This window comes from Manis pentadactyla, chromosome 3, assembly GCF_030020395.1.
Source record: "Manis pentadactyla isolate mManPen7 chromosome 3, mManPen7.hap1, whole genome shotgun sequence".
In the NCBI taxonomy this organism is placed as follows: Eukaryota; Metazoa; Chordata; class Mammalia; order Pholidota; family Manidae; genus Manis; species Manis pentadactyla.
In genome coordinates this window covers 172,335,363-172,362,009 of record NC_080021.1, presented here as the reverse complement: position 1 = coordinate 172,362,009, position 26,647 = coordinate 172,335,363, and the positions used below count along the sequence as shown (strand labels likewise).

The window sequence follows — 26,647 nt, the reverse complement described above, 5'->3', positions numbered from 1 at the left end:
TCCCTCCTACACTGCTGGTGGGAATGTAAACTTGTTCAACCATTGTGGAAAGCAGTATGGAGGTACATCAAAATGCTCAAAACAGACATACCATTTGACCCAGGAATTGCACTCCTAGGAATTTACCCTAAGAATGCAGCAATCAAGTATGAGAAAGACCAATGTACCCCTATGTTTATCGCAGCACTATTTACAATAGCCAAGAATTGGAAGCAACCTAAATGTCCATCGATAGATGAATGGATAAAGAAGATGTGGTACATATACACAATGGAATACTACTCAGCCATAAGAAAAGGGCAAATCCAACCATTTGCAGCAACATGGATGGAGCTGGAGGGTATTATGCTCAGTGAAACAAGCCAAGCAGAGAAAGAGAAATACCAAATGATTTCATTCATCTGTGGAGTATAAGAACAAAGGAAAAACTGAAGGAACAAAACAGCAACAGAATCACAGAACTCAAGAATGGACTAACAGGTACCAAAGGGAAAGGGACTGGGGAGGATGGGTGGGTAGGGAGGGATAAGGGGGGGCAGAAAAAGAGGGGTATTAAGATTAGCATCCATAGCGGGGTGGGAGAAAGGGGAGGGCTGTACAACACAGAAGACAAGTAGTGATTCTACAACAGTTTGCTACACTGATGGACAGTGACTGTAAAGGAGTATATAGGGGGGACCTGGTATAGGGGAGAGCCTAGTAAACAAAGTATTCGTCATGTAAGTGTAGATTAATGATTAAAAAAAAAAAAAAAAAAAGCAGTTCCTATGTGGTGACCTCTAATGAGTTCTACACAATGATATAAAGGGCATATAAAAAGTGTAGGCAAAGGGTCTGTTTGTGTTTATACAGAGGATCAAAGCCTAATTTGGCTACCCCGAAAATGAACTAAGATACGATATGAAAAAGAACTTCCAACATCAGCACTCTAGGGAAGACTCATGACAGAAGATGATCAGCAAAAAAAAAAAAAAAAAAAAAAACTCCAACAAAGATTCACGCACTGCCACAGGTGTAGATGCACTCATCCCACCAGTTCCTGGACTTGACATGGGAATGAAGGAGATATCTAAGCTGGCCTGTGCATACAGTAAAACAACAAATTTGACTGGATCTATACTGTTGGAACTCAACCAAGAATTAGGAGAAGTGCAAATTGTAGCACTCCAAAATCTTACAACCACAGACTATTTATCGTTAAAAGAACATACGGGATATGAACAGTCCCCAGGAATGGGTTGTTCTAGTTTATCTGAATTCTCTCAGACTGTTTAAGTTCAGTCGGACAATATCCACCATATCATAGATAAGTTTTCACAAATGCCTAAGGTGCCTAACTGGTTTTCTTGGTTTCACTGGAGATGGCTGGTAATTACAGGTATGCTTTGGTTAGGTAACTATATTCCTATTATGTTAATGTGTGTGCACAATTTAATTAGTAGTTTAAAACCTATCCATGCTGAAGTTACTCTACAAGAAGATATGTCAAAGAAATAATCAATCTTCCCAGGTTTTCTTCTGCCTGCTACTTCTATAGCTTTTCTTCTTCCTACCTAATCACAACCTTTAAATAGAACTCGTGCCACATGTCGAATTTTCCAAGTATCATAATTCTTCCAAGTGGTAAAGACACCTCAAGACAAATGCTGGGCATAGAAGCCACAGGGCATAAATATGCAAAGAAGTAAAAAGCTAACCTTTTCAAACAATAAGGCTTCTCTCTCACTTGCCAACTTAACATTTCCCTGTATGGCCCCGGAAGATGACTGGTTATCCAGAGACGGGTAAGATTCCTCAAGGGAGGAACAACCTAAGACAGGCACAGTCACAGGGGGCCATCTGGTGAGAAAATGGGGAGCAGCAGAGGTGAGGCTTAAAACCTCCCCCCTCATGTTCTGAGAGAAATCTTCTGCATACATGGATGTTTATTGCCCTTGTCTAGCTTGGATTAACACATAGTCTACAGGCACACACCTGATCATCTACATTTGCCCTCTTACAACACTGTTTTCTACCTTTATCTCGTATCTACCTAACACTTCAGCATTTTATTAAAAAAAATAATAATAGAGAAATGTGGTATCCACATATAAATCAAGTTTAAAAATCAAATGAATAGTCATATTTGAACTGACTGTGTATAGTTCATAATGCATGAACAAAACCGAAAGCTTCTGTGATGACTGCCCTTGCACTGTTCACCATGTAACTTATTCACTATGTAAAATTTGTACTCCATGTAAGAATTTGTTCATTATGCATCAGAAGATTGGAGACTGACGAAAATTAGGCTTGGGGTGGATTAATGATTGTCATTGAGTATTGACCCCCCTATACAGAAATTTATTGTGGTTAACAACTATTTGATCAATAAATATGAGAGATGCCCTCACATATATATATATATATATATATATATATATATATATATATATATATATATATTTTGTTTTTAAACACACTTCCAATTGTAAAATAAATAAGTAACCGGGATGTAATGTATAGCATAAGGAATATAGTCAAAATATTGTAACAACTTGGTATGGTGATACCTGGTACCTAGAATTATCATGTATATAAATGTTGAATCACTGTGTTGTACACCTGAAACTAATGTAATGCAATACTGTTGTCAACTACCCTTCAATAAAAAAAAAAAAAAATTTTTTTTGTTTTTAATTGAAACATACTTAACATTAATTTCAGGTATAAAACATACAGATTTGACATATACATTACAAAGTGGTAACCATGATAAGTGTAGTTACTGTTACTATACAAACTTCCTACAGTATTATTGACCATATTCCCTATGCTGTACTTTTTATACGTATGCTTTTTTACTTTGTAACTGGAAGTTTTACTTCTTAATCCCCTTCACTTACTTTGCCAATCCCCAACTCCCTTCCCATCCTGCAACAGTCAGGTTGTTCTCTATGAGTCTATTTCTGTCATTTGTTCATTTTATAGTATCCATATGGAAGTGAAATCAGATGGTATTTGTCTTTCTCTGACTTATTTCACATAGCATAAAACCCTCTAGGGCCAGTCCATGTTGTTAGGAATGTCAATATTTCATTCCTTTTTACAGATGAGTAATATTCCATTGTGTGTATATATACACCTTATCATCTTTATCTATCGTGGACACCTAGGTTGTTTCCGTATCTTGGGTGCTGTAAATAATGCTACAATAAACACAGGAATGCATATCCAGAAAAAAATTGCTAAGGCCAGTGTCCAAAAGTTTACTGCCTACATTTTCTCTTAGTGTTACGGTTTCAGGACTTACATTTAGGTCTTTAATCCATTTTGAGTGTATTTTTGTGTATGGTGTAAGAAAGTGTTGCATTTTCTCAACACCACTTACTGAAGAGATTATCTTTTCCCCATTGTATATTCTTGCCTCTTTTGTAAAAGATTAGTTGAGCATATGAACAAGGGTTTATTTCTGGGTTCTCTATTCTAGTCTACTGATCCACAGGTTTACTTTTTGTGCCAGTACCATAGGGTTTTGAATACTATAGCTTTGTAGTATAGTTTGAAATCAGGTATATTTCCAGCTTTGTTCTATCTCAAAATTGCTTTGGTTATTTGGGGTCTTTTGTGGTTCCATATAAATTTTAGTATCACTTGCTCTAGTTCTGTGAAAAATCACATTGGCATTTTGATAGGGATTGCATTGAATCTATGGGTTGTATTAGGTAGTATGAATATTTTAACAATATTTTTCCAACACATGAGCATGGAGTATCTTCCCAATTATTTGTGTCATCCTTAATATTTTTTTACAAGTGTCTTACTGTTTTCAGACTACAACTGTTCTATCACCTTCATTCAATTTATTTCTAGGTATTTTATTCTTTCTGATGCAATTATAAATGGGAATGTATTCTTAACTTCTCTTTCAGCTAGTTCATAATTAGTGAACAGAAATGCAACCGATTTCTGTATATTGATTTTGGATCCTGCAACTTTACCAAATTTATTAGTCCTAATATTAAATTAGGGTTTTGTTATATAGAATCATGTCATCTACAAATATCAACAGTTTTACTTCTTCATCAATTTAGATAACCTTTCTTTCTTTTCCTTGCCTGACTGAATGACTAGAACTTCCAGTGAAGTGATAAATAAACACAGCACGAGTGGGGACTCTTATCTTATTCCTCATCTTAAATGAAAAGCTTTCAGCTTAGCTGTGGGTTTGTAATACATGGCCTTTATCATAGTGAGGTATACATTCCCACTTTGTTGAGAGTTTTTATCATGAGTAGATGTTGCGTTTTATCAAATGTTTCTTTTCTTCATCTACTTGACATAATTTTTATGCTTCATCATGCTAATATGGTATATCATGTTGACTGGTTTATACATACTGAACCATCCTTGCATCCCTGGAATAAATCCCACTTTGTTGTGATGAATGATCCTTTTAATGTATTTTTTAATTTAGTTTGCTAATATTTTGTTAAGGATTTCTGCATCTATGTTAAGCAGGGATATTGGCCTGCATTTTTCTTTTTTGTAGTCTTTGGTTTTGGTATCAAGGTAATGCTGGCCTTGTACAATGAATTTTGGAAGCTTTTACTCCCCTTCAATCTTTGGGAATAGTTTGAGAAGGATAGGTATTAACTCTTTAAATGTTTGGTGTAATGCACCTGAGAAGTCATCTGCTCCTGGACTTTTGTTTGTTGGGAGTTCTTTGAGTACTAACTCAATTTCATTACTAATTCCTATTTCTTCCTGAGTCAGTTTTAGTAGATTATATTCTAGGAATTTATCCATTTCTTGTATGTTGTCCAATTTGTTGATGTATATTTTTATAGGTGTCCTTTATACTTCTTGATGTCAGTTGTATCTTCTCTTTCATTTCTGATTTCGAGCACCCCCTTTTTTTCTTGAGTCTAGCTAATGGTTTATCAATTTTAACTTTTCAAATAACAAGCCCTTAGATTTCCTGATTTTTTTTTCTATTTTCTTAGTCTCTATTTCATTTACTTCTGCTCTGATCTTTATTGTTTCCTTCATTTTACTAACTTTTGGGTTCTTGTTTGTTCTTTTTCTAGTTCCTTTGGGTGTAAGGTTAGAATGTTTGAAATTATTTTTGTTTCTTGAGGTAGGCCTGTATTATAAACTTCCTTATGCTGCTTCTGCTGTGTTGCAAAGATTTTGCACCATTACGATTTTATTTTCATTTGTCTCAAGGTATTTTATTTCCTCTGATTTCTTCATTGACTTGTTGTTTACTAGCATGTTGTTTTGACTCCATTGTTTGTGTTTTTTCCCCTCATAACATCCAGTTTTATACTGTTGTCACTGGAAAATGTGCTTGATATGATTTCAGTCTTCTTAAGTTCACTGAGACTTGTTCTGTGGCCTAACATTATATATCTTGGAGAGCATTCCACGTGCACTTGAAAGTGTATTTGTCCCTTGAAAGAATTTCTGTATTTACCTGTTAAAATCTAGCTGGTCTAATATGTTGTTTAAAGCCACACTTACTTTATTGAATTTCTGTCTGGATGATCTATCCACTGAAGTATCCAGGGTGTTAAAGTCCCCTACTGTAATTGTATTACTATTAATTTCCCCCTATATGTCTTTTAATACTTGTTTCTATATTTAGGTGTTCCTCTGCTTGGGTACATAGATACTTACAACTGTTATACCCTCTTATTGGACTTATTCCTTTATCATCATGTAATGCCCTTCTTTGTCTCTTGTTACAGACTTCATTTTAAAATATATTTTATCTGATATAAGTATTGCTATACCTGCTTTTCTCTTCACTTCCATTTGCATGGAGTATCTTTCATCCCTTCATTTTCTGTCTGACTAGGTTTGAAGTGAATCTTTTGTAGGCAATATACAGATGGATTTTCTTTTCTTATTCATTAGTCACTCTGTCTTTTGACTGGATCATTTAGTCCATTTACACTTAAATAAATATTGATAGGTGTTCTTATTGTCATTTAATTTGTTTTTTGGTTGTTTTTGTTATCTGTGCTCTCTTCCCTTGTGATTTGATATTTTCTTTAGCATTATGCTTGGATTTCTTTTTCTTTATTTTTTTTCTGTGTCTTTTATACACAGATTGTGGTTACCAAGAGTTTCACATATGACATCCTATGTACACAGTAGTCTGTTTTAAGTTAATGGCCATTTATTCAAACACATTCTGAAATCACTACATTTTAATCCCCCCACCAACATTTTGTATCTTTTTGTGTGTCCTTTAACTAATTATTGCAGATATAACTGATTTTGCTACTGTTCTCTTTTAACCTTTACACTAGTTTATTAAGTAATTGATTTACTGCCTTTACTATATGATCACTTTTACAGGTAAAATTTTTTCCTTTCATTAAGTTTTATAATTCTAATTATGGCCATTTCATACTTAAAATTAAGTCCTTTAACATTTCTTCTAAGACTGGTTTAGAGGTGATGAAATTCTTTAGCTTTTCTTTGGGAAACAATTTCCTTCAATTCTGAATGATAATCTTACCAAATAGAGTATGCTTGTTATAGGTTATTTTCTTTCAGCATGTTAAATATCATACCACTTTTTTCTGGCCTGAAAAGTTTCTGCTGGAAAATCAGCTGATAGTTTTATGTGGTTTTCTTTCTACGTTAAGAACTTGCAGGGTATTTATGTAGTTTTCATTATTATAAATAATCCTGAGAGGGATGGAGAAAAAGATGGCAGGGTAGGAAGGCAAGGCAGTATAACCTCCTCCCAAAAACACATAAAAGAAAATACAGCGAATACAACTAAACCTGAAAATGACCTGAAAACTGCAGAACAGACCACCTACACCTGGGGAAGAAGAGAAGACCACACAGAAAATGGTAAAGTGGTAGAGCCATGATCGAGCAGGACCCAAGCCCAGCACACAAGCAGGAGAAAGAGGAACAAATGCGGAGGTGATAGGAGCCCAAGACTGCTGCACACCTGGCCCTGAAGATCTCCTCTGACAAGACCACATTATATTGGGTTCTGGGGATTAGCAGAGCTGGACATGAGGAACAGGTGGAACACTCTCAAAGGCTGAGACACCATCTGCTTGTGGAGAACAGGCAAGCTCCATTGGTCCTTCTGAGACAAAAGCAGAGGCAGCAGTTTGAAAGACTTGCCAACAGTGGGAGGGAAACCAGCAGTGTGAGTGTTGGATGCAGCTCCCCACTAAGGAGAAAGGGCAGGTGGACAATACCTCCCAAGTCCTCCCTTGACCCAACATGTCAAGAACTCTGGGGAGCCCCAGGGCTCCATCCCCCTCCCTGGCAACACAGCCCTGAGCTGCCTCCCTGCATGCACTGTCAGTGAGCCAACCCACCTGGCCCAGCAGCAACGTCAGACCTTGCTGCCTAGCAGGCAGAGGGAGACTCTCCCAGCTTTCCCGGCTCTGTTTCAGTCCAACCAGGAGGGTGCCTACAGGAACCAGCCCCAAGAGCTCCTTCCTCCCTGCAAATGTCCAAGCCTAGTGTTGCAAAACCTGGCTAAAGCAGAGCTGCACATCAGCCAGCCCACCCTACTAACCCTGTAGCACTGCCATTGCTGCAAGCCAGCCAGAGGGCAGCCCTACCCACAGCAATCTCAGCAGAGGCTTCTGCTCAGATCACAAAAACATGGCTGATGGAAACTGCCAGCACAGCCTCAGACCCCGCCCACTGCAGCACAAACAGCTGCGGCTCTCACAAAGTAAAACACATTAGAGAATAAAGAGTCTTGAGCTTCTGGGCACCACAGGATACCCCCTTCATAAAACTGTTATTCTATAGGCCAGGAAGCATACCAGAGCCATATAATATAAAGGAAGAAACACAGAAACCCTGACAAAATGAGGAAGCAGAGGAATATGTTCCAAACAAAACTACAGAAAAAGACATCAGAAGAGGGATAAATGAAATAGAGATCACCAATCTTCTTGATAAAGATTTCAGAGTAAAAGTCGTAAATATGATCATGGATTTACAGAGAAGTATTCAAGATCTTAGGGAGGAATTCAACAAAGAAATAGGAGATCTGAAAAAGAGCCACTCAGAGCTGAAGAATACAGTATCTGAAATGAAACATACAATGGAGGGATTTAAGAGTAGACTACAGCAAAGAGAGGAGGTGGAGAATTAGATGGAAATTACAGAACAGGAACACAGTGAAGCTGAGGAACAGAGAAAATAGGATCTCTAGGAATGAAAGAATGCTAAGAGCTGTGTAACTAATCTGAACTAAACAATATTTGCATAATAGGAGTACCAGATGGAGAAGAGAGAAACTAAGGGATACAAAGTCTCCTTGAGGAAGTAACTGTTGAAAGCTTTCCCAATCTTGGGGAAGGAAATAAACACTCACGTCATGAAAGCACAGAGAGCCACTAACAAAAGGAACCCCAGGAAGACAACACCAAGACATACAATAATTAAAATGGCAAAGATAAAGGATAAGAAGAGTGTTGAAAGCAGCCAGAGAGAGAAAAAAGATTACTTATGAAGGAAATCCCATCAGGCTATCAACTGACTTCTCAGCAGAAACCTTACAGGCCAGAAGGGAGTGGCATGATATATTTAATGGACTGAAACAGATGGACGTTCAACCAAGAATCCTCTACAAGGCAACATTATCATTTAAATTTGAAGCAGGGATTAAACAATTTCCAGATAAACGAATTTGAAGGAATTCACCTCCATTAAACCAACCTTACAGGATATGTTAAAGTGACTGTTGTAGATAGAAGTGTTTCTAAGGCTAAATAGCTTTCATCAGTGAAAATTAACTCACGGTAAAGGTAGTAGACCAAATAATTACAAAGCAAGTACAAAATTAAAACAAAAGCAGCAAAATCAACAATATACAAAATCAGTCAAGGGGTACACAAAAAGTGCAGATTATGACATCTAATATGAAAAATGTGGAGGAGGAGGAGGAAGGAAAAAAAGTACTTTTGGATTGTGTTTGAAATAGAGTAACTAGCAATTTTAGATAGACTATTATGTAGTAATGAAGCTATCCTTGAACCTTTGGTAACCAAAGAACTAAAGCCTACAATAAATACACATATACAAAAATAAATAAATTTTAAAAAGAGAGAAATCCAATTACACTAATGAAAACCATGAATAACAAGAGAAGACTATAAGGAAGAACGAGATAGGAGATATAAAAAACAGCCAGAAAACAATAAAATGACAATAAGTACACACTTATCAGTAATCACCTTAAATGTAAATGGACAGAATGCACCAATCAAAAGATATGGAATGGCAGAATGGATAAGGAAACAAGACCCATCTATATGCTGCCTACAAGAGACTCATTTCAGACCCAAAGACAGACTAAAAGTGAAGGGATGGAAAAAGAAATTTCATGCAAATAATAGGGAGAAAAAAGGAAAAGCAGTACTTGTCAGACAAAATTGACTCCAACACAAAGAAAGTAACAAGAGATGAAGAAGGACATTAGATAATGATAAAGGGATCAGTCCAACAAGAGGCTATAACCATTATAAATATCTATGCACTCGACATAGGAGCACCTAAATATGTAAAACAAATACTAACAGAATTAAAGGGAGAAGTAGATCACAACACATTCATTGTAGGGGACTTTAAAACCAACCATCAATAATACACAGATCAACCAGACAGAAAATAAATAAGGAAACAGGCACTGAACAATACATTACATCAGATGGACTTAACAGATATCTACAGAACACTCCATCCAAAACCAGCAGGATACACATTTTTTCTCAAGTGTACATGGAACGTTCTCCAGAATAGATCAAATTCTAGGCCACAAGAAGAACCTCAATAAAATCAAAAATTTTGAAATTTTATCAAGCAGCTTCTCAGATCACAATGATATGAAAACAGAAATGAATTACACAAAGAAAACAAAAAGACTTAAAAACATGGAGGCCAAACAACACACTTCTAAATAATCAGTGGATCAATGAACAAATTAAAATAGAAACCAAGCAATACACAGAGACAAGTGAAAACAAAAACAGAAAAGCCAAAAATCTGTGGGACACTGCAAAGGCAGTTCTAAGAGTAAAGTATATAGCAATACAGGCTTACCTCAAGAAAAAAGAAAAATCTCAAACAGCCTAATATCACAATTAAAGAAACTAGAAAAAGAAGAACAAATGAAACCCAAAAGTCAGTAGAAGGAGGAACATAATAAAGATCAGAGAGGAAATAAATAGAGAATAAAAAATAGAAAAAAAACCCAATGAAACCAGGAGCTGGTTCTTTGAGAAAATAAAAGAGATAAACGCTTAGCAAGACTTATGAAAGAAAAAGAGTGTACACACATAAACAGAATCAGAAACCAAGAAGGAATAATCACAATGGATACCACAGAAATACAAAGAATTATTAGAGAATACTATGAAAGACTATATGCCAATAAACTGGAAAACTTAGAATAAATGCACGACATCCTAGAAAAATAGAACCTTTCAAGACTGACCCAAGAAGAAACAGAAAATCTGAACAGACCAATTACCAACAATGAAATCAAAAAGGTAATCAAAAAATTCTTAGTACAGATACCTTCACAGCCAAATTCTACCAAACATCTTAAAGAAGAGCTAATACCCACCTTTCCTAAAGCATTCTAAAAAGTAGAAGAGGAGGGAATACTTCCAAACTCATTTATGAGGCCAGCATTACTCTAATACCAAAACCAGACAGACACCACAAAAAAAGAAAATTATAGACCAATATCCCCGATGAACATAGATGCAAAAATACTCAACAAAATATTAGCAAACCGAATTCAAGAATACATCAAAAAGATCATCCATCATACCAAGTGGGATTTATACCAGTGATGAAAGGATGGTACAATATTCAAAAATCAATCAACATCATACACCACCATAACCAAACATGATCATCTCCATAGATGCTGAAAAGAATGACAAAATTCAACAACCATTCATGATAAAAACTCTCAACAAAATGAGTATAGAGGGTACGTACCTCAATGTAGTAGAAGCCATATAAAAAAAACTCATAGCCAACATTGTACTTAATAGCAAAACGTTGAAAGCTTTTCCTCTAAGGTTGGGAACAAGACTAGGAATGCCTACTCTCACCACTTTCATTCAACATAGTACTGGAAGTCCTGGCCACAGAAATCAGACAGCACAGAGATAAAAGGCACCCAAATTGGTAAGGAAGAAGTTAAACTGTCATTATTTGCAGATGACATGCTACTATACATAGAAAACCTTAGGGAATCCACCAAGAAACTACCAGAACTAATAAATGAATTCAGCAATGTTGCAGGATACAAAATTAATACACAGAAATCTGTTGCATTCCTATATACTAACAATGAACTAGCAGAAAGAGAAATCAGGAAAACAATTCCATTCACAACTGCATCAAAAAGAATAAAATACCTAGGAATAATACTTTGAAAACTACAAGATACTCATGAGAGCAATTACACAAGACACCAAAAAATGGAAATCTATCCCACGCTCATGGATAGGAAGAATTGATATTGTCAAATGGCCATCCTGCCTAAAGCAATTTTTAGATTCAGTGCAATCCCTATCAAAATACCAACAGCATTTTTCAATGAACCGAACAAATAGTTCTAAAATTCGTATGGAACCACGAAAGACCCCCAGTAGCCAAAGCAATCCTGAGAAAGAACAAAGCTGAGGGGACTACACTCCCTGACTTCAAGCTCTTACTACAAAGCTACAGTAAAATCAAAACAATTTTGTACTGGCACAAGAACAGACCCATAGATCAAGGGAACAGAATAGAGAGCCCAGATATAAACCCTCACAAATATGGTCAATTAATATATGATAAAGGAGCCATGGATATAAAATGGGGAAATGACAGCCTCTTCAACAACTGGTGTTGGGAAAATTGGACAGCTACATGTAAGAGAATAAAATTGGATTATTGTCTAACTCCATAAACAAAAGTAAACTCATAATGGATCAAAGACCTGAATATAAGTTATGAAACCATAAAACTCTTAGAAGAAAACAGGCAAAAATCTCTTGAACATAAATATGAGCAATTTTTTCCTGAATGTTTCTTCTCAGGCAAGGGAAACAAAAAATGAACAAGCGGGTACTACACCAAACTAAAAAGCTTCTGTACAGCAAAGGACACCATCAACAGAACAAAAAGGCATCCTACAGTATGGGAGAATATATTCATAAATGATTTATCTGATAAGGGGTTAACAGCCACAATATATAAAGAGCTCATAATCTCAATACCAAAAAAACAAATAACCTGATTAAAAAATGGGTGGAGGACCTGAACAGACATTTTTCCAAAGAATACAGATGGCCAACTGGCACATGAAAAGATGCTTTACATTGCTAATCATCAAGGGAAATTAAAATCAAAACTACAGTGCATAGTAATTACTTCACACCAGTCAGAATGGCCACTCTCCAAAGGACAAAAAATAATAAATACTGGAGAGGATGTGGGGAAATGGGAGCCCTCCTACACTGTTGGTGGGAATGTGAATTGGTGCAGCCACTGTGGAAAGCAGTATGGAGGTTCCTCAAGAAACTAAAAATATAAATACTATTTGGTCCAGTAATGCCACTCCTAGGAATTTACCCGAAGAAAACAAAATCCCTGTTTCAAAAAGATATATGCACCTCTATGTTTATCACCTGCTATTTGATATAGCCAAGATATGGAAGCAATGTTAAGTGTCTATCAACAGATGAATGGATAAAGAAGAGGTGGTACATATATACACAATGGAATATTAGTCAGCCATAAGAAAAAGAAATCCTGCCACTTGCAACATCATGGATGGATCTCGAGGGTATAATGCTCAGTGAAAAAAAACAGACGGAAAAAGACAAATACCACATGATTTCACTTATTTGTGGAATATAAAAACAAAGCAAAACAGAAGGGACAAAATAGCCATAGACTCAAAGACATGGAGGAGTGACCAGTGGTTACCAAGGGGGAGGGGTTGGAATGGGTGGTGAGGGAGGGGGAGGGTGATAAAGGGGCACAATAATTTGCAATCACAATATAAGTCACAGGGATGGTCGTACAATATGAAAATACAATCAATGATTCTGTAACATGTTTCTATATTGATAGACAGTAACTGCACTAGTGGGGATGAGGATTTAATATTACTGTTGAACCACTGTGTTGTACATTTAGAACCAATGTAAGATTGTACATCAATAATACTTTAATAAATAATCCTACTGACCATCATTGTACAGACAGCTTTGTATATTGTATTTCTATGTAGAACAGAGTATATTTGCCATGATTGCTGAGTTAAAAGGTATTCAGAACTGTATCATCTATACTGTATAGCCAAGTACTCTTTTCCTCCATACTCTCAACTGTATTGGATATTAAGGGGTTTTTTTGCCATCCTGATGTACCTAAGTTTATATTGTTCCTTTTTTAAAAACAGAAAGTTGTATTTCACTGAATAATGAGGTTGAGCAGTTTTGTTTGTGTTATGGGGGTAAATTATGGACTATTATTTTACTTACTAAAATTCCTCCATGAAACATACAGAGGTTCTCCTGGTTCCTGATGAAGGTTGATATTATCCCATAACAGCTGAATATACACAAGTTTGCTATCCTGGGACAGGGATGATAGAGGAAGCTACAAGAAATCAATATAAAGTATTAGTACCCTAAGCATAATAAGCAGAGGACCCAGCAAAACTTGATTATATAAAAGAGGAAATAATTTCTGAGTAAATTTTCTGGGCCTAAGTTTGAGTAAAATTTTAATTTTTTTATACCTGATGATAAATGTTTTCTGAGGTACAGGTTTTTTATTCTGACTTTCAAGGACTGGAATGACAAACTGGTAACCAACACAATGGCACATGAAAGATTAACCAGCATAACAACAAATTTTAAAGTAAGGAAAAGTATAATCATTTCTGCTGTCTTGTACTGACTACTATTTAAGATAAATGAGCTAAACAGAGGGTAATACTTTTAAGATTTTGTTGCATTCCTGGTATATGTTTGGGGCATGGGGTATCTCTCTATATTCATTTAAAATGAAGGAACTGTAGGAACTCACTGATTCCAATGGAATCAGGGACCCCAACACAAGTAAACCAGGAGCTTTAAAGTCAGACAGCCAGACTGTAATCTTGGCTCCCCATTCTCTATTAGGTATGTGACCTTGCAAAAATTATTTCTCTTTTGTCACCTGAGAAATATGGGTAATAGGAGTCCTTTAAAATAAGGTTGTTGCAAGAATTGCAGCTGGGAATATGATGGCTTAGAATAAAAGTACCTTTTCTAGCCACTAGATCAAACTAACTTTAGGCAAAACAGATACATATGGAAATAATATGTGTAACTCTAGGAACTATCCTTAAAGAAAGAAGACATACTCCCCTCCATCCATTTTTTTTTTTCTCTTTACTGCTGGCTGGAATGTGGATATAATAGAATGGAGGTAGATCAGCCATCCTGGACCAGATGTAGAACTTAGAGATACCTGAGCAAAAGACAGAAGCATCTCAGGTCTCTAACACTCTATGATCCCTAGAACACCTATCCAAACTTTTATGTGAGAAAGAAATAACCTATGTCTTGTTGAGCCATTAGTATTATATTACCTGAAGTCAAGTCTCATCCTAACCAACACCAATTAAGTATAAAAATTGGGACCCTACCTGTACACCTCCATTACAATGTTCAGAAGTGAGGATAAGTCCTGGCAAGTTACTAGGAAGGTCCAAACGTCTGAAATACCAAATGAGGTTCCAGAAAATGATTGGATGTTGATTGATGAAAGAGGATGTGTGAATCACCTGATCACCTTCATTTCCTAGCAAAGATTCGAGTTCTTTACGAAGCACTAGAGGACTCAAGTAGGGCACAGAAACAGGAGAAGGATTGGGTCTTTTTCCTAAAGGATCCTTAAAAAAATAAAAACACAAAAATAAGTGAACATTATCTATTTGATTCTGAATGCTTAAAAGTAGTCACTGAGATTATTATTCTCTATCTGTCCATTCAAAATCAGTTATTTCAGGACCATTGTCACATGCAATAGAACACCCTAGTGAAAATCTAAAAAGGAAAAATACAATCATAAACACCCTTAAGTGATTATGAGAGAAAATTAATAATCCATATAATAGGCCCTATTTTAAATATATAGTTTATCATGTTAATAAATGAGCAATGGTCTTTTATGATTTATTTTTTCCTTTTCAATTTTTTTGTAACAAATATTTGCATTTCATGTTTTATAATGGTGATACCAAAAGTGTGACTATTTTCCTCCTCCAACTCTAAACAGAGTAATTTTTTGTGTTATCTGATGACTCCTTTAAAATTTATATCTAAGTAATTTTTACTTTTGGTTGCAACAAAAACTAAAGTAGTTGAGCAGTTGTATAAATCAAATAAAATAACAAATGAAAAAAACTCCAACCCAGACTTTATAATTTGTGAAGATTATAATTAGAATAAAATGCTTATGACTAACTTATTAGCCAGTAACTTTAGTATCCAGATTGACCTAGTACAAGAGCTGCAAATACCACTTCCCTCTAAAAAAAAGCAGGGTTTTTTAGAGAAATGACTGACTCTCAGTCTGGAGAAGGAAAGAAGTAACAAGAGCACGAAACATCTTGTCATATAAGAAAGCAATGGAGCTTCAAACAAAAAATTACAGAAAGGCTACTAGAGTGTGTCAAAAGGACTAAGACACCAATTTATAAAGGCTTCTAGCTAACCAACGAGGGTTAATATAAACATCAATAAGGGTAACAGCAGCAATAGATGTAAATGTAAATGTTTAAATCACTGACTTCATAATGATACCCTATTCCCCCAAATTAACTTATCACCTTGAAGAATGCTAGGAACCCAACTTGTTATTTTGAAAATTGGTAAATAAAATGAAAAAAAATCAAACATTTACCCTGTCTTTCCAAAATAAACTGCATCTCTGGAAAACCAGACAGACAAACATGGGACAAATTTCTCTTCATAGATACAGTTTCACATAAAAAATTGACAGAATTAGACTAACTTGATCTAGGAATTGAGGCATTAACAGCTACTGACATCACAGAGATAATGTCTCCTACTGAAGGAACATATCCCCACTGATGAAGTCATCTTACAAATATAAACAAATGAACAACAAAAAAAACACAAAAATATGAATCTGATCAAGCTTCTAGATACAATTACCAATTCATAGGATTGTATCAACAAATAATTTGCAAGGGAAAAAAAGACTCTTCATATTAAAAAAAACCTGAAAAGGAAGATGGCGGCGTGAGTAGAGCAGCGGAAATCTCCTCCCAAAACAACATATATCTACGAAAATATAACAAAGACAAGCCTTCCTAGAATAAAGACCAGAGGACACAGGACAATATCCAGACCACATCCGCACCTGAGAGAACCCAGCGCCTCGCGAAGCGGGTAAGATACAAGCCCCGACCCGGCGGGAGCCGAGCGCCCCTCCCCCCAGCTGCTGGCGGGAGAAGAGTAGGCAGAGCGGGAGGGAGACGGAGCCCAGGACTGCCGAACACCCAGCCCCCGCCATCCGGGCCAGAGTGCAGGGCACTGGATACTAGGAAAACAGGGCAGCAAGAACAGTGAGCGGGCACTGGAGGCCGGGTGTCGGACGACATAAGAAAAGCGCGCGACCATTTTTTTTTTTTTTTTTTTGCTTTTTTGCTGCTTTGTTTTGGCGAGCGCTTTTTGGAAGTCTTAAAGGGATAGGGACCCCAATACTAGGGAAACAGGGCAGCAAGACCGGTGAGCAGAGGCCCAAGGCTGGCACCGGAGAATAAAGACAAACGAGCGACCAGCTTTTTTTTTTTAATTAAAAAAAAATTTTTTTTTTTTAATTTAAAAAAATTTTTTTTTTTTTTTTTGGGTGGTCGTTGTTTTGTTTTGGCGGGTGCTTTTTTTAAGTTTTAAAGGGGCAGGGCGGGACACTTAATCTAGAGGTAGGGAATCCGGGATCTCTGGGCACCCTAACCCCTGGGCTGCAGGGAGCAGGGAGGCCCCTTACGGAGATAAATAGCATCCCAGCAGCTCCTGCTCCAACGCGACTCCACCACTTTGGAGTAGCTGCCCGAGCCAGGCCACGCCCACAGCAACAGCGGAGATTAACTCCATAGCAGCCGGGCAGGAAGCAGAAGCCCTGTCTGCACGCAGCTGCGCAGCACAAGCCACTAGAGGCCGCTGTTCTCCCAGGAGAGGAGGGCCACAAACCAACAAGAAGGGAAGTCCTTCCAGCTGTCACTCATCCCAGCTCTGCAAACTATTCCTATCACCATGAAAAGGCAAAGCTACAGGCAGACAAAGATCACAGAGACAACGCCAGAGAAGGAGACAGACCTAACCAGTCTTCCTGACAAAGAATTCAAAATAAGAATCATAAACATGCTGACAGAGATGCAGAGAAATACGCAAGAGAAATGGGATGAAGTCCGGAGGGAGATCACAGATGCCAGAAAGGAGATCGCAGAAATGAAACAAACTCTGGAAGGGTTTATAAGCAGAATGAATAGAATGCAAGAGGCCATTGATGGAATTGAAATCAGAGAACAGGAACGCATAGAAGCTGACATAGAGAGAGACAAAAGGATCTCCAGGAATGAAACAATATTAAGAGAACTGTGTGACCAATCTAAAAGGAACAATATCCGTATTATAGGGGTTCCAGAAGAAAAAGAGAGAGGAAAAGAGATGGAAAGTATCTTAGAAGAAATAATTGCTGAAAACTTCCCCACACTGGGGGAGGAAGTAATCGAACAGACGACGGAAATACACAGAACCCCCAACAGAAAGGATCCAAGAAGGAAAACACCAAGACACATAATAATTAAAATGGCAAAGTTCAAGGACAAGGAAAGAGTTTTAAAGGCAGCTAGAGAGAAAAAGGTCACCTATAAAGGGAAACCCATCAGGCTAACGTCAGATTTCTCAACAGAAACCCTACAGGCCAGAAGAGAATGGCATGATATATTTAATACAATGAAACAGAAGGGCCTTGAACCAAGGATACTGTATCCAGCACGACTATCATTCAAATATGACGGTGGGATTAAACAATTCCCAGACAAACAAAAGCTGAGGGAATTTGCTTTCCACAAACCACCTCTACAAAACATCTTACAGGGACTGCTCTAGATGGGAGCACTCCTAGAAAGAGCACAGCACAAAACACCCAACATATGAAGAATCGAGGAGGAGGAACAAGAAGGGAGAGAAGAAAAGAATCTCCAGACAGTGTATATAACAGCTCAATAAGCGAACTAAGTTAGGCAGTAAGATACTAAAGAGGCTAACCTTGAACCTTTGGTAACCACGAATTTAAAGCCTGCAATGGCAATAAGTACATATCTTTCAATAGTCACCCTAAATGTTAATGGGTTGAATGCACCAATCAAAAGACACAGAGTAACAGAATGGATAAAAAAGCAAGACCCATCTATATGCTGCTTACAAGAAACTCACCTCAAACCCAAAGACATGTGCAGACTAAAAGTCAAGGGATGGAAAAACATATTTCAAGCAAACAACAGTGAGAAGAAAGCAGGGGTTGCAGTACTAATATCAGACAAAATAGACTTCAAAACAAAGAAAGTAACAAGAGATAGAGAAGGACACTACATAATGATAAAGGGCTCAGTCAAACAAGAGGATATAACCATTCTAAATATATATGCACCCAACACAGGAGCACCAGCATATGTGAAACAAATACTAACAGAACTAAAGGGGGATATAGACTGCAATGCATTCATTCTAGGAGACTTCAACACACCACTCACCCCAAAGGATAGATCCACTGGGCAGAAAATAAGTAAGGACACAGAAGAACTGAACAACACAGTAGAGCAGATGGACCTAATAGACATCTATAGAACTCTACATCCAAAAGCAACAGGATATACATTCTTCTCAAGTGCACATGGAACATTCTCCAGAATAGACCACATACTAGGCCACAAAAAGAGCCTCAGAAAACTGCAAAAGATTGAAATCCTACCAACCAACTTTTCAGACCACAAAGGCATAAAACTAGAAATAAACTGTACAAAGAAAGCAAAGAGGGTCACAAACACATGGAGGCTTAACAACATGCTCCTAGATAATCAATGGATCAATGACCAAATTAAAATGGAGATCCAGCAATATATGGAAACAAATGACAACAACAACACTAAGCCCCAACTTCTGTGGGACACACCAAAAGCAGTCTTAAGAGGAAAGTATATAGCAATCCAAGCATATTTAAAAAAGGAAGAGCAATCCCAAATAAATGGTCTAATGTCACAATTATCGAAATTGGAAAAAGAAGAACAGATGAGGCCTAAGGTCAGCAGAAGGAGGGACATAATAAAGATCAGAGAAGAAATAAATAAAATTGAGAAGAATAAAACAATAGCAAAAATCAATGAAACCAAGAGCTGGTTCTTCGAGAAAATAAACAAAATAGACAAGCCTCTAGCCAGACTTATTAAGAGGAAAAGAGAGTCAACACAAATCAACAGTATCAGAAACGAGAAAGGAAAAATCACGACGGACCCCACAGAAACACAAAGAAATATTAGAGAATACTATGAAAACCTATATGCTAACAAGCTGGGAAACCTAGGAGAAATGGACAATTTCCTAGAAAAATACAACCTTCCAAGACTGACCCAGAAAGAAACAGAAAATCTAAACAGACCAATTACCAGCAACGAAATTGAAGCAGTAATAAAAAAACTACCAAAGAACAAAACCCCCGGGCCAGATGGATTTACCTCAGAATTTTATCAGACATACAGGGAAGACGTAATACCCATTCTCCTTAAAGTTTTAGAAAAAATAGAGGAGGAGGGGATACTCCCGAACTCATTCTACGAAGCTAACATCACCCTAATACCAAAACCAGGCAAAGACACCACCAAAAAAGAAAACTACAGACCAATATCCCTGATGAACATAGATGCAAAAATACTCAACAAAATATTAGCAAACCGAATTCAAAAATACATCAAAAGGATCATACACCATGACCAAGTGGGATTCATCCCAGGGATGCAAGGATGGTACAACATTCGAAAGTCCATCAACATCATCCACCACATCAACAAAAAGAAAGACAAAAACCACATGATCATCTCCATAGATGCTGAAAAAGCATTTGACAAAGTTCAACATCCATTCATGATAAAAACTCTCAGCAAAATGGGAATAGAGGGCAAGTACCTCAACATAATAAAGGCCATCTATGATAAACCCACAGCCAACATTATATTGAACAGTGAGAAGCTGAAAGCATTTCCTCTGAGATCGGGAACTAGACAGGGATGCCCACTCTCTCCACTGTTATTTAACATAGTACTGGAGGTCCTAGCCACGGCAATCAGACAAAACAAAGAAATACAAGGAATCCAGACTGGTAAAGAAGAAGTTAAACTGTCACTATTTGCAGATGACATGATACTGTACATAAAAAACCCTAAAGACTCCACCCCAAAACTACTAGAACTGATATCGGAATACAGCAAAGTTGCAGGATACAAAGTCAACACACAGAAATCTGTGGCTTTCCTATATACTAACAATGAACCAACAGAAAGAGAAATCAGGAAAACAACTCCATTCACAATTGCATCAAAAAAAATAAAATACCTAGGAATAAACCTAACCAAAGAAGTGAAAGACTTATACTCTGAAAACTACAAGTCACTCTTAAGAGAAATTAAAGGGGACACTAACAGGTGGAAACTCATCCCATGCTCGTGGCTAGGAAGAATTAGTATCATCAAAATGGCCATCCTGCCCAAAGCAATATACAGATTTGATGCAATCCCTATGAAACTACCAGCAACATTCTTCAATGAACTGGAACAAATAATTCAAAAATTCATATGGAAACACCAAAGACCCCGAATAGCCAAAGTAATCCTGAGAAAGAAGAATAAAGTAGGGGGCATCTCACTCCCCAACTTCAAGCTCTACTATAAAGCCATAGTAATCAAGACAATTTGGTACTGGCACAAGAGCCACAGACCAATGGAACAGACTAGAGAATCCAGACATTAACCCAGACATATATGGTCAATTAATATTTGATAAAGGAGGCATGGACATACAATGGCGAAATGACAGTCTCTTCAACAGATGGTGCTGGCAAAACTGGACAGCTACATGTAGGAGAATGAAACTGGACCATTGTCTAACCCCATATACAAAAGTAAACTCAAAATGGATCAAAGACCTGAATGTAAGTCATGAAACCATTAAACTCTTGGAAGAAAACATAGGCAAAAACCTCTTAGACATAAACATGAGTGACCTCTTCTTGAACATATCTCCCCGGGCAAGGAAAACAACAGCAAAAATGAGTAAGTGGGACTATATTAAGCTGAAAAGCTTCTGTACAGCAAAAGACACCATCAATAGAACAAAAAGGATCCCTACAGTATGGGAGAATATATTTGAAAATGACACATCTGATAAAGGCTTGACGTCCAGAATATATAAAGAGCTCACACGCCTCAACAAACAAAAAACAAATAACCCAATTAAAAAATGGGCAGAGGAACTGAACAGACAGTTCTCCAAAAAAGAAATACAGATGGCCAACAGACACATGAAAAGATGCTCCACATCGCTAATTATCAGAGAAATGCAAATTAAAACTACAATGAGGTATCACCTCACACCAGTAAGGATGGCTGCCATCCAAAAGACAAACAACAACAAATGTTGGCGAGGCTGTGAAAGGGGAACCCTCCTACACTGCTGGTGGGAATGTAAGTTAGTTCAACCATTGTGGAAAGCAGTATGGAGGTACATCAGAATGCTCAAAACAGACTTACCATTTGACCCAGGAATTGCACTCCTAGGAATTTACCCTAAGAATGCAGCAATCAAGTATGAGAAAGATCAGTGCACCCCTATGTTTATCGCAGCACTATTTACAATAGCCAAGAATTGGAAGCAACCTAAATGTCCATCGATAGATGAATGGATAAAGAAGATGTGGTACATATACACAATGGAATACTACTCAGCCATAAGAAAAGGGCAAATTCAACCATTTGCAGCAACATGGATGGAGCTGGAGGGTATTATGCTCAGTGAAACAAGCCAAGCGGAGAAAGAGAAATACCAAATGATTTCACTCATCTGTGGAGTATAAGAACAAAGGAAAAACTGAAGGAACAAAACAGTAGCAGAATCACAGAACTCAAGAATGGACTAACAGGTACCAAAGGGAAAGGGACTGGGGAGGATGGGTGGGTAGGGAGGGATAAGGGGGGGAGAAGTAGGGCGGTATTAAGATTAGCATGCATGGGGGGGTAGGAGAAAAGGGAGGGCTGTACAACACAGAGAAGGCAAGTAGTGATTCTACAACATTTTGCTATGCTGATGGACAGTGACTGTAAAGGGGTTTATAGGGGAGACCTGATACAGGGGAGAGCCTAGTAAACATAATATTCATCATGTAAGTGTAGATTAGTGATACCAAAAACAAAACAAAACAAAACAAAACAAACAAACAAACAAACAAAAGGTCAGTTCCTGTGTGGTAACCTCCAATGAGTTCTACACAAGGGTATAAAGGGCATATACAAGTGTAGGCAAAGGGTCTGTTTGCGTTTATACAGAAATCAAAGCCTAATTGGGCTACCCTGAAAATGAACTAAGATACGATATGAAAGAGAACTTCCAACATCAGCACTCTCTGGAAGACTCATGCCAGAAGATGGTCATCAAGAAATCCCAACAAAGATCAACGCACTGCTACAGCTGTAGATGCACTCATCCCACCAGTTCCTGGACTTGCCATGGGAATGAAGGAGATATCTAAGCTGGCCTGTGCATACAGTGAAAAAACAAATTTGACTGGATCTATACTGTTGGAACTCAACCAAGAATTAGGAGAAGTGCAAATTGTAGCGCTCCAAAATCTTACAACTACAGACTATTTACTGTTAAAGGAACATAAGGGATGTGAACATTCCCCAGGAATGGGTTGTTTTAATTTGTCTGATTTCTCTCAGACTGTTCAAGTTCAGTTGGACAATATCCACCATATCATAGATAAGTTTTCACAAATGCCTAAGGTGCCTAACTGGTTTTCTTGGTTTCACTGGAGATGGCTGGTAATTACAGATATGCTTTGGTTATGTAACTACACTCCTATTATGTTAATGTGTGTGCGCAATTTAAGTAGTAGCTTAAAACCTATACATGCTGAAGTTACTCTACAAGAAGATATGTCAAAGAAATAATCAATCTTCCCAGGTTTTCTGCCGCCTGCTACTTCTATAGCTTTTCTTCTTCCTTCGTAATTACAACCCTTAAATAGAATTCGTGCCTCATATCAAATTTACCAAGTATCATAATTCTTCCAAGTGGTAAAGATACCTCAAGACAAATGCTGGGCATAGAAGCTACAGGGCATAAATATGCAAAGAAATAAAAAGCTAACCATTTCAAACAATAAGGCTTCTCTCTCACTTACCAACTTTACATTTCCCTGTATGGCCCCGGAAGATGACTGGTTAGCCAGAGACGGGTAAGATTCCTCAAGGGAGGAACAACCTAAGACAGGCACAGTCGCAGAGGGGTCATCAGGTGAGAAAATGGGGGATCAACAGAGGTGAGGCTTAGAACCTCACCCCCCCGTTCTGAGAGAAATCTTCTGCATACGTGGATGTTTTACTGCCCTTGTCTAGCTTGGATTAACACATAGTCTACAGGCACACACCTGATCATCTACATTTGCTCTCTTACAACACTAAACTATGTTTTCTACCTTTATCTTGTATCTATCTACCACTTCAGCATTTTATTAAAAATAATAATAATAAAGAGAGAAATGTGGTATCCACATATAAATCAAGTATAAAAACCAAATGAGTATTCATATTTGAACTGACTGTTTATAGTTCATAATGCATGAGCAAAACCGAAAGTTTCTGTGATGACTGCCCTTGTACTGTTCACTATGTAACTTATTCATTATGTAAGAATTTGTTCTCCATGTAAGAACTTGTTTGTTATGCCTCAGAAGATTGGAGACTGACGAAAATTAGGCTTGGGGTGGATTAATCATTGTGCATTGAGCATTGACTCCCCTATACAGAATTTTATTGTTGTTAACAACCATTTGATCAATAAATATGAGAGATGCCCTCACAAAAAAAAAAAAGGACAGACTTCCAATGGTAAAATAAATAAGTAACCGGGATGTAATGTATAGCATAAGGAATATAGTCAAGATATTGTAACAGCTTGGTATGGTGATAGCTGGTACCTAGAATTATGTATATAAATGTTTTATCACTGTGTTGTACACTTGAAACTAATGTAATGTAATACTGTGCGTCAACTACCCTTCAATAAAAAATAATTATCTAAAAAAAAAAACCTGAAAAACAGATCAGCCAATTGTAATGTATGGACTTACTTGATTTTGATTCATCAAACTACAAAGCAAACTACATACTTGAGACAATTAGAATTTAAACAAAGACTGGGTAATTTGACATTATTTGTTATATTTTGGTCTGAATGGCAATGTATTTTTAAGAGTCCTTATCTTTTAGAATTATATACCAAGATATTTACCAATGGAATGAATATATGTTTAACATTTGATTCAAAATAATGTAGGAAAGAAAGAAATGGAGGTATACATGAAAGAAAAACCGCTGTAAGTTGAAAGTTACTGAAGCTAGATGATGGGTCAAAGAGACTCATTATACTCTTCTGTTTATTTCTGTACACAGTTGAAATTTTGAAAGTTCTTAGTCTGTTAATGAAAAATTCTTCCCACTTTTAATGTGATTAAAAGAAATCTACAGAAGGATTATGTACTGTCCTAATATATACTTACATTAATACACAATTATGTTACATACCACAACTTCCTGCAGACTGTTTGGAAGACTAACTGTTGAAATGCCATGAAATGGTCGCTGAGAAAAGTCAATATTTTGCAAGGGACCTCCAACACTATGACTTCGAGTCAAAGATACATTTCGCTTTGACAAACTATTAGGCACAGGTGAAAATTTCAAAGTTTGGACATCTCCAGTGGCTGTCTTTATTTCGTCACTTAAAAATAAAGAAGAAATGCCATGTTTGTGCTATACAACAATTTAAATCTATAGAACTGGAGTATCTTCTACAATGTATTTCGCGCCTACTGAATATATATATGAGTCAGTACTGTCTTAGAACAATTAAATTTTCCTCAGACATTTTTGTAAAACTGGTCAAGAGAGCAGGATGGAGTGGATGACTCTGGTGAAGGGTAGAAAGGGGACATAGGGTAGCTAACAGATACTATTTTTAAAAGATGAAGTGCCCATTCAGTTTCTTTATTCAAACAGTATTTCAGCTTTATTAAAGAAAATCACCTAGAAGTATACTGCATGCAAATGAGTATTGTAAAGTCATAAACAAGTATTTATCTCTACTAGACCATAACCCACCTAAGGATAAAGACCACATCTTATTTATTTTTACTGCTCAGCATTATGCTCAGTGTACAATAGGCTCTCAATAATGCCTGATTCGATCAATATTTAAGAGCAAATTGTATGCTTCAAAGTAAAGAGATTATGTCTCTGGAAACTGGCAATGTTTGCACTGAAAGGGAAAATTATTTTACTGTTGAGAAGTTCATTTTGTTAAAGGCCACTGTAAAACAATAAACATAGTTTCAAAAATGGTTTATCATCAGATTCATGTGCCAGAATAACAAATGATAACTAACGCTTATGTTTAAACAGTATACAGTAGTAAAAGTTAAAATTTTAGATGCCAGAACCTATGCCTACATGAGTTAGGCTGTCTTTAAAAGATGGAATTTTTACAAGTGCCCCATTTAGTATCAAGAGGTATCTGCACCCAATGGTACCTTGGTTCAACTGCAGAGCTTGTTTCTTCAGTTATAATCTGGTTATGTTTTGGGAAATCCATAAAGTTGATCAAGTCAGGCTCTGCTGAACTGGACACAGGTTTGTGCTCCAAAGGTTCACCCACCAGTGCAATGCTGCCACTTTGTAAACTGTCACCAGAGGTACTTGGTTTCAGAAAAAAGCTAAATATGAAGCAGTTAAAAAAGAAAAGTCTTTAAAAATCCCAGAGTCCTCTAAATTTCATCCTATTTAGATTAACCTATGATAAAGCAAGTCAGTGAATTACACAGTCTAGAAATATCGCCTATTTCAAACACATAACACTTCTGCACTCATTCTCTTTTCAAATGAAAAGGACTAGAGCAGGTCCATTTTTGTACTAAGCTTTCTCTTTCTTGATTTCTGTTGTGAATATTCTTAATTTCTTGAAAAGAAATCATTAATGTTGATGTCATCATAAAATTTCCACCTTATGATTTGTTTTTGGAGTCTTTTTGAGTTACCTATAAAGTTCAGCTCCAAGAATTAACTACTAACCAATAATCCTATGTTAAATAAAATGGAAAAGTAGTCTCCTACATTACTACTTTTTTACTCAAATATGAAAAGTGAAGGAGAGAAAATAAAGGGACATCTGGGGCATTTGATGGTATTTCCCTCTTCCTGCAGTAGTCACGCCTTAGGAGGGCACTTACCTCTTAAGGGAGCTTTTACAAT

General features: G+C 36.9%; 1 protein-coding gene across 6 annotated transcripts in view; it reads right to left on the bottom strand.

The window, feature by feature from the left end:
* The window catches only part of DENND4C (DENN domain containing 4C), a 120,615-nt gene that overhangs the window by 6,188 nt on the left and 87,780 nt on the right, over positions 1-26,647 (bottom strand). For 5 of the 6 annotated variants that reach the window (XM_036887994.2, XM_036888026.2, XM_036888015.2 and 2 more), the window contains 4 exons: positions 25,930-26,112; positions 24,926-25,121; positions 14,690-14,935; positions 13,536-13,653 (listed from right to left, as the gene is read on the bottom strand). In XM_036887994.2, coding sequence (XP_036743889.2) covers positions 13,536-13,653; positions 14,690-14,935; positions 24,926-25,121; positions 25,930-26,112 — 743 coding nt within the window. Of the gene's footprint in view, positions 1-13,535; positions 13,654-14,689; positions 14,936-14,961; positions 15,575-24,925; positions 25,122-25,929; positions 26,113-26,647 lie in introns of those variants that run through there. The other variant, XM_036888034.2, reaches the window with a different exon arrangement.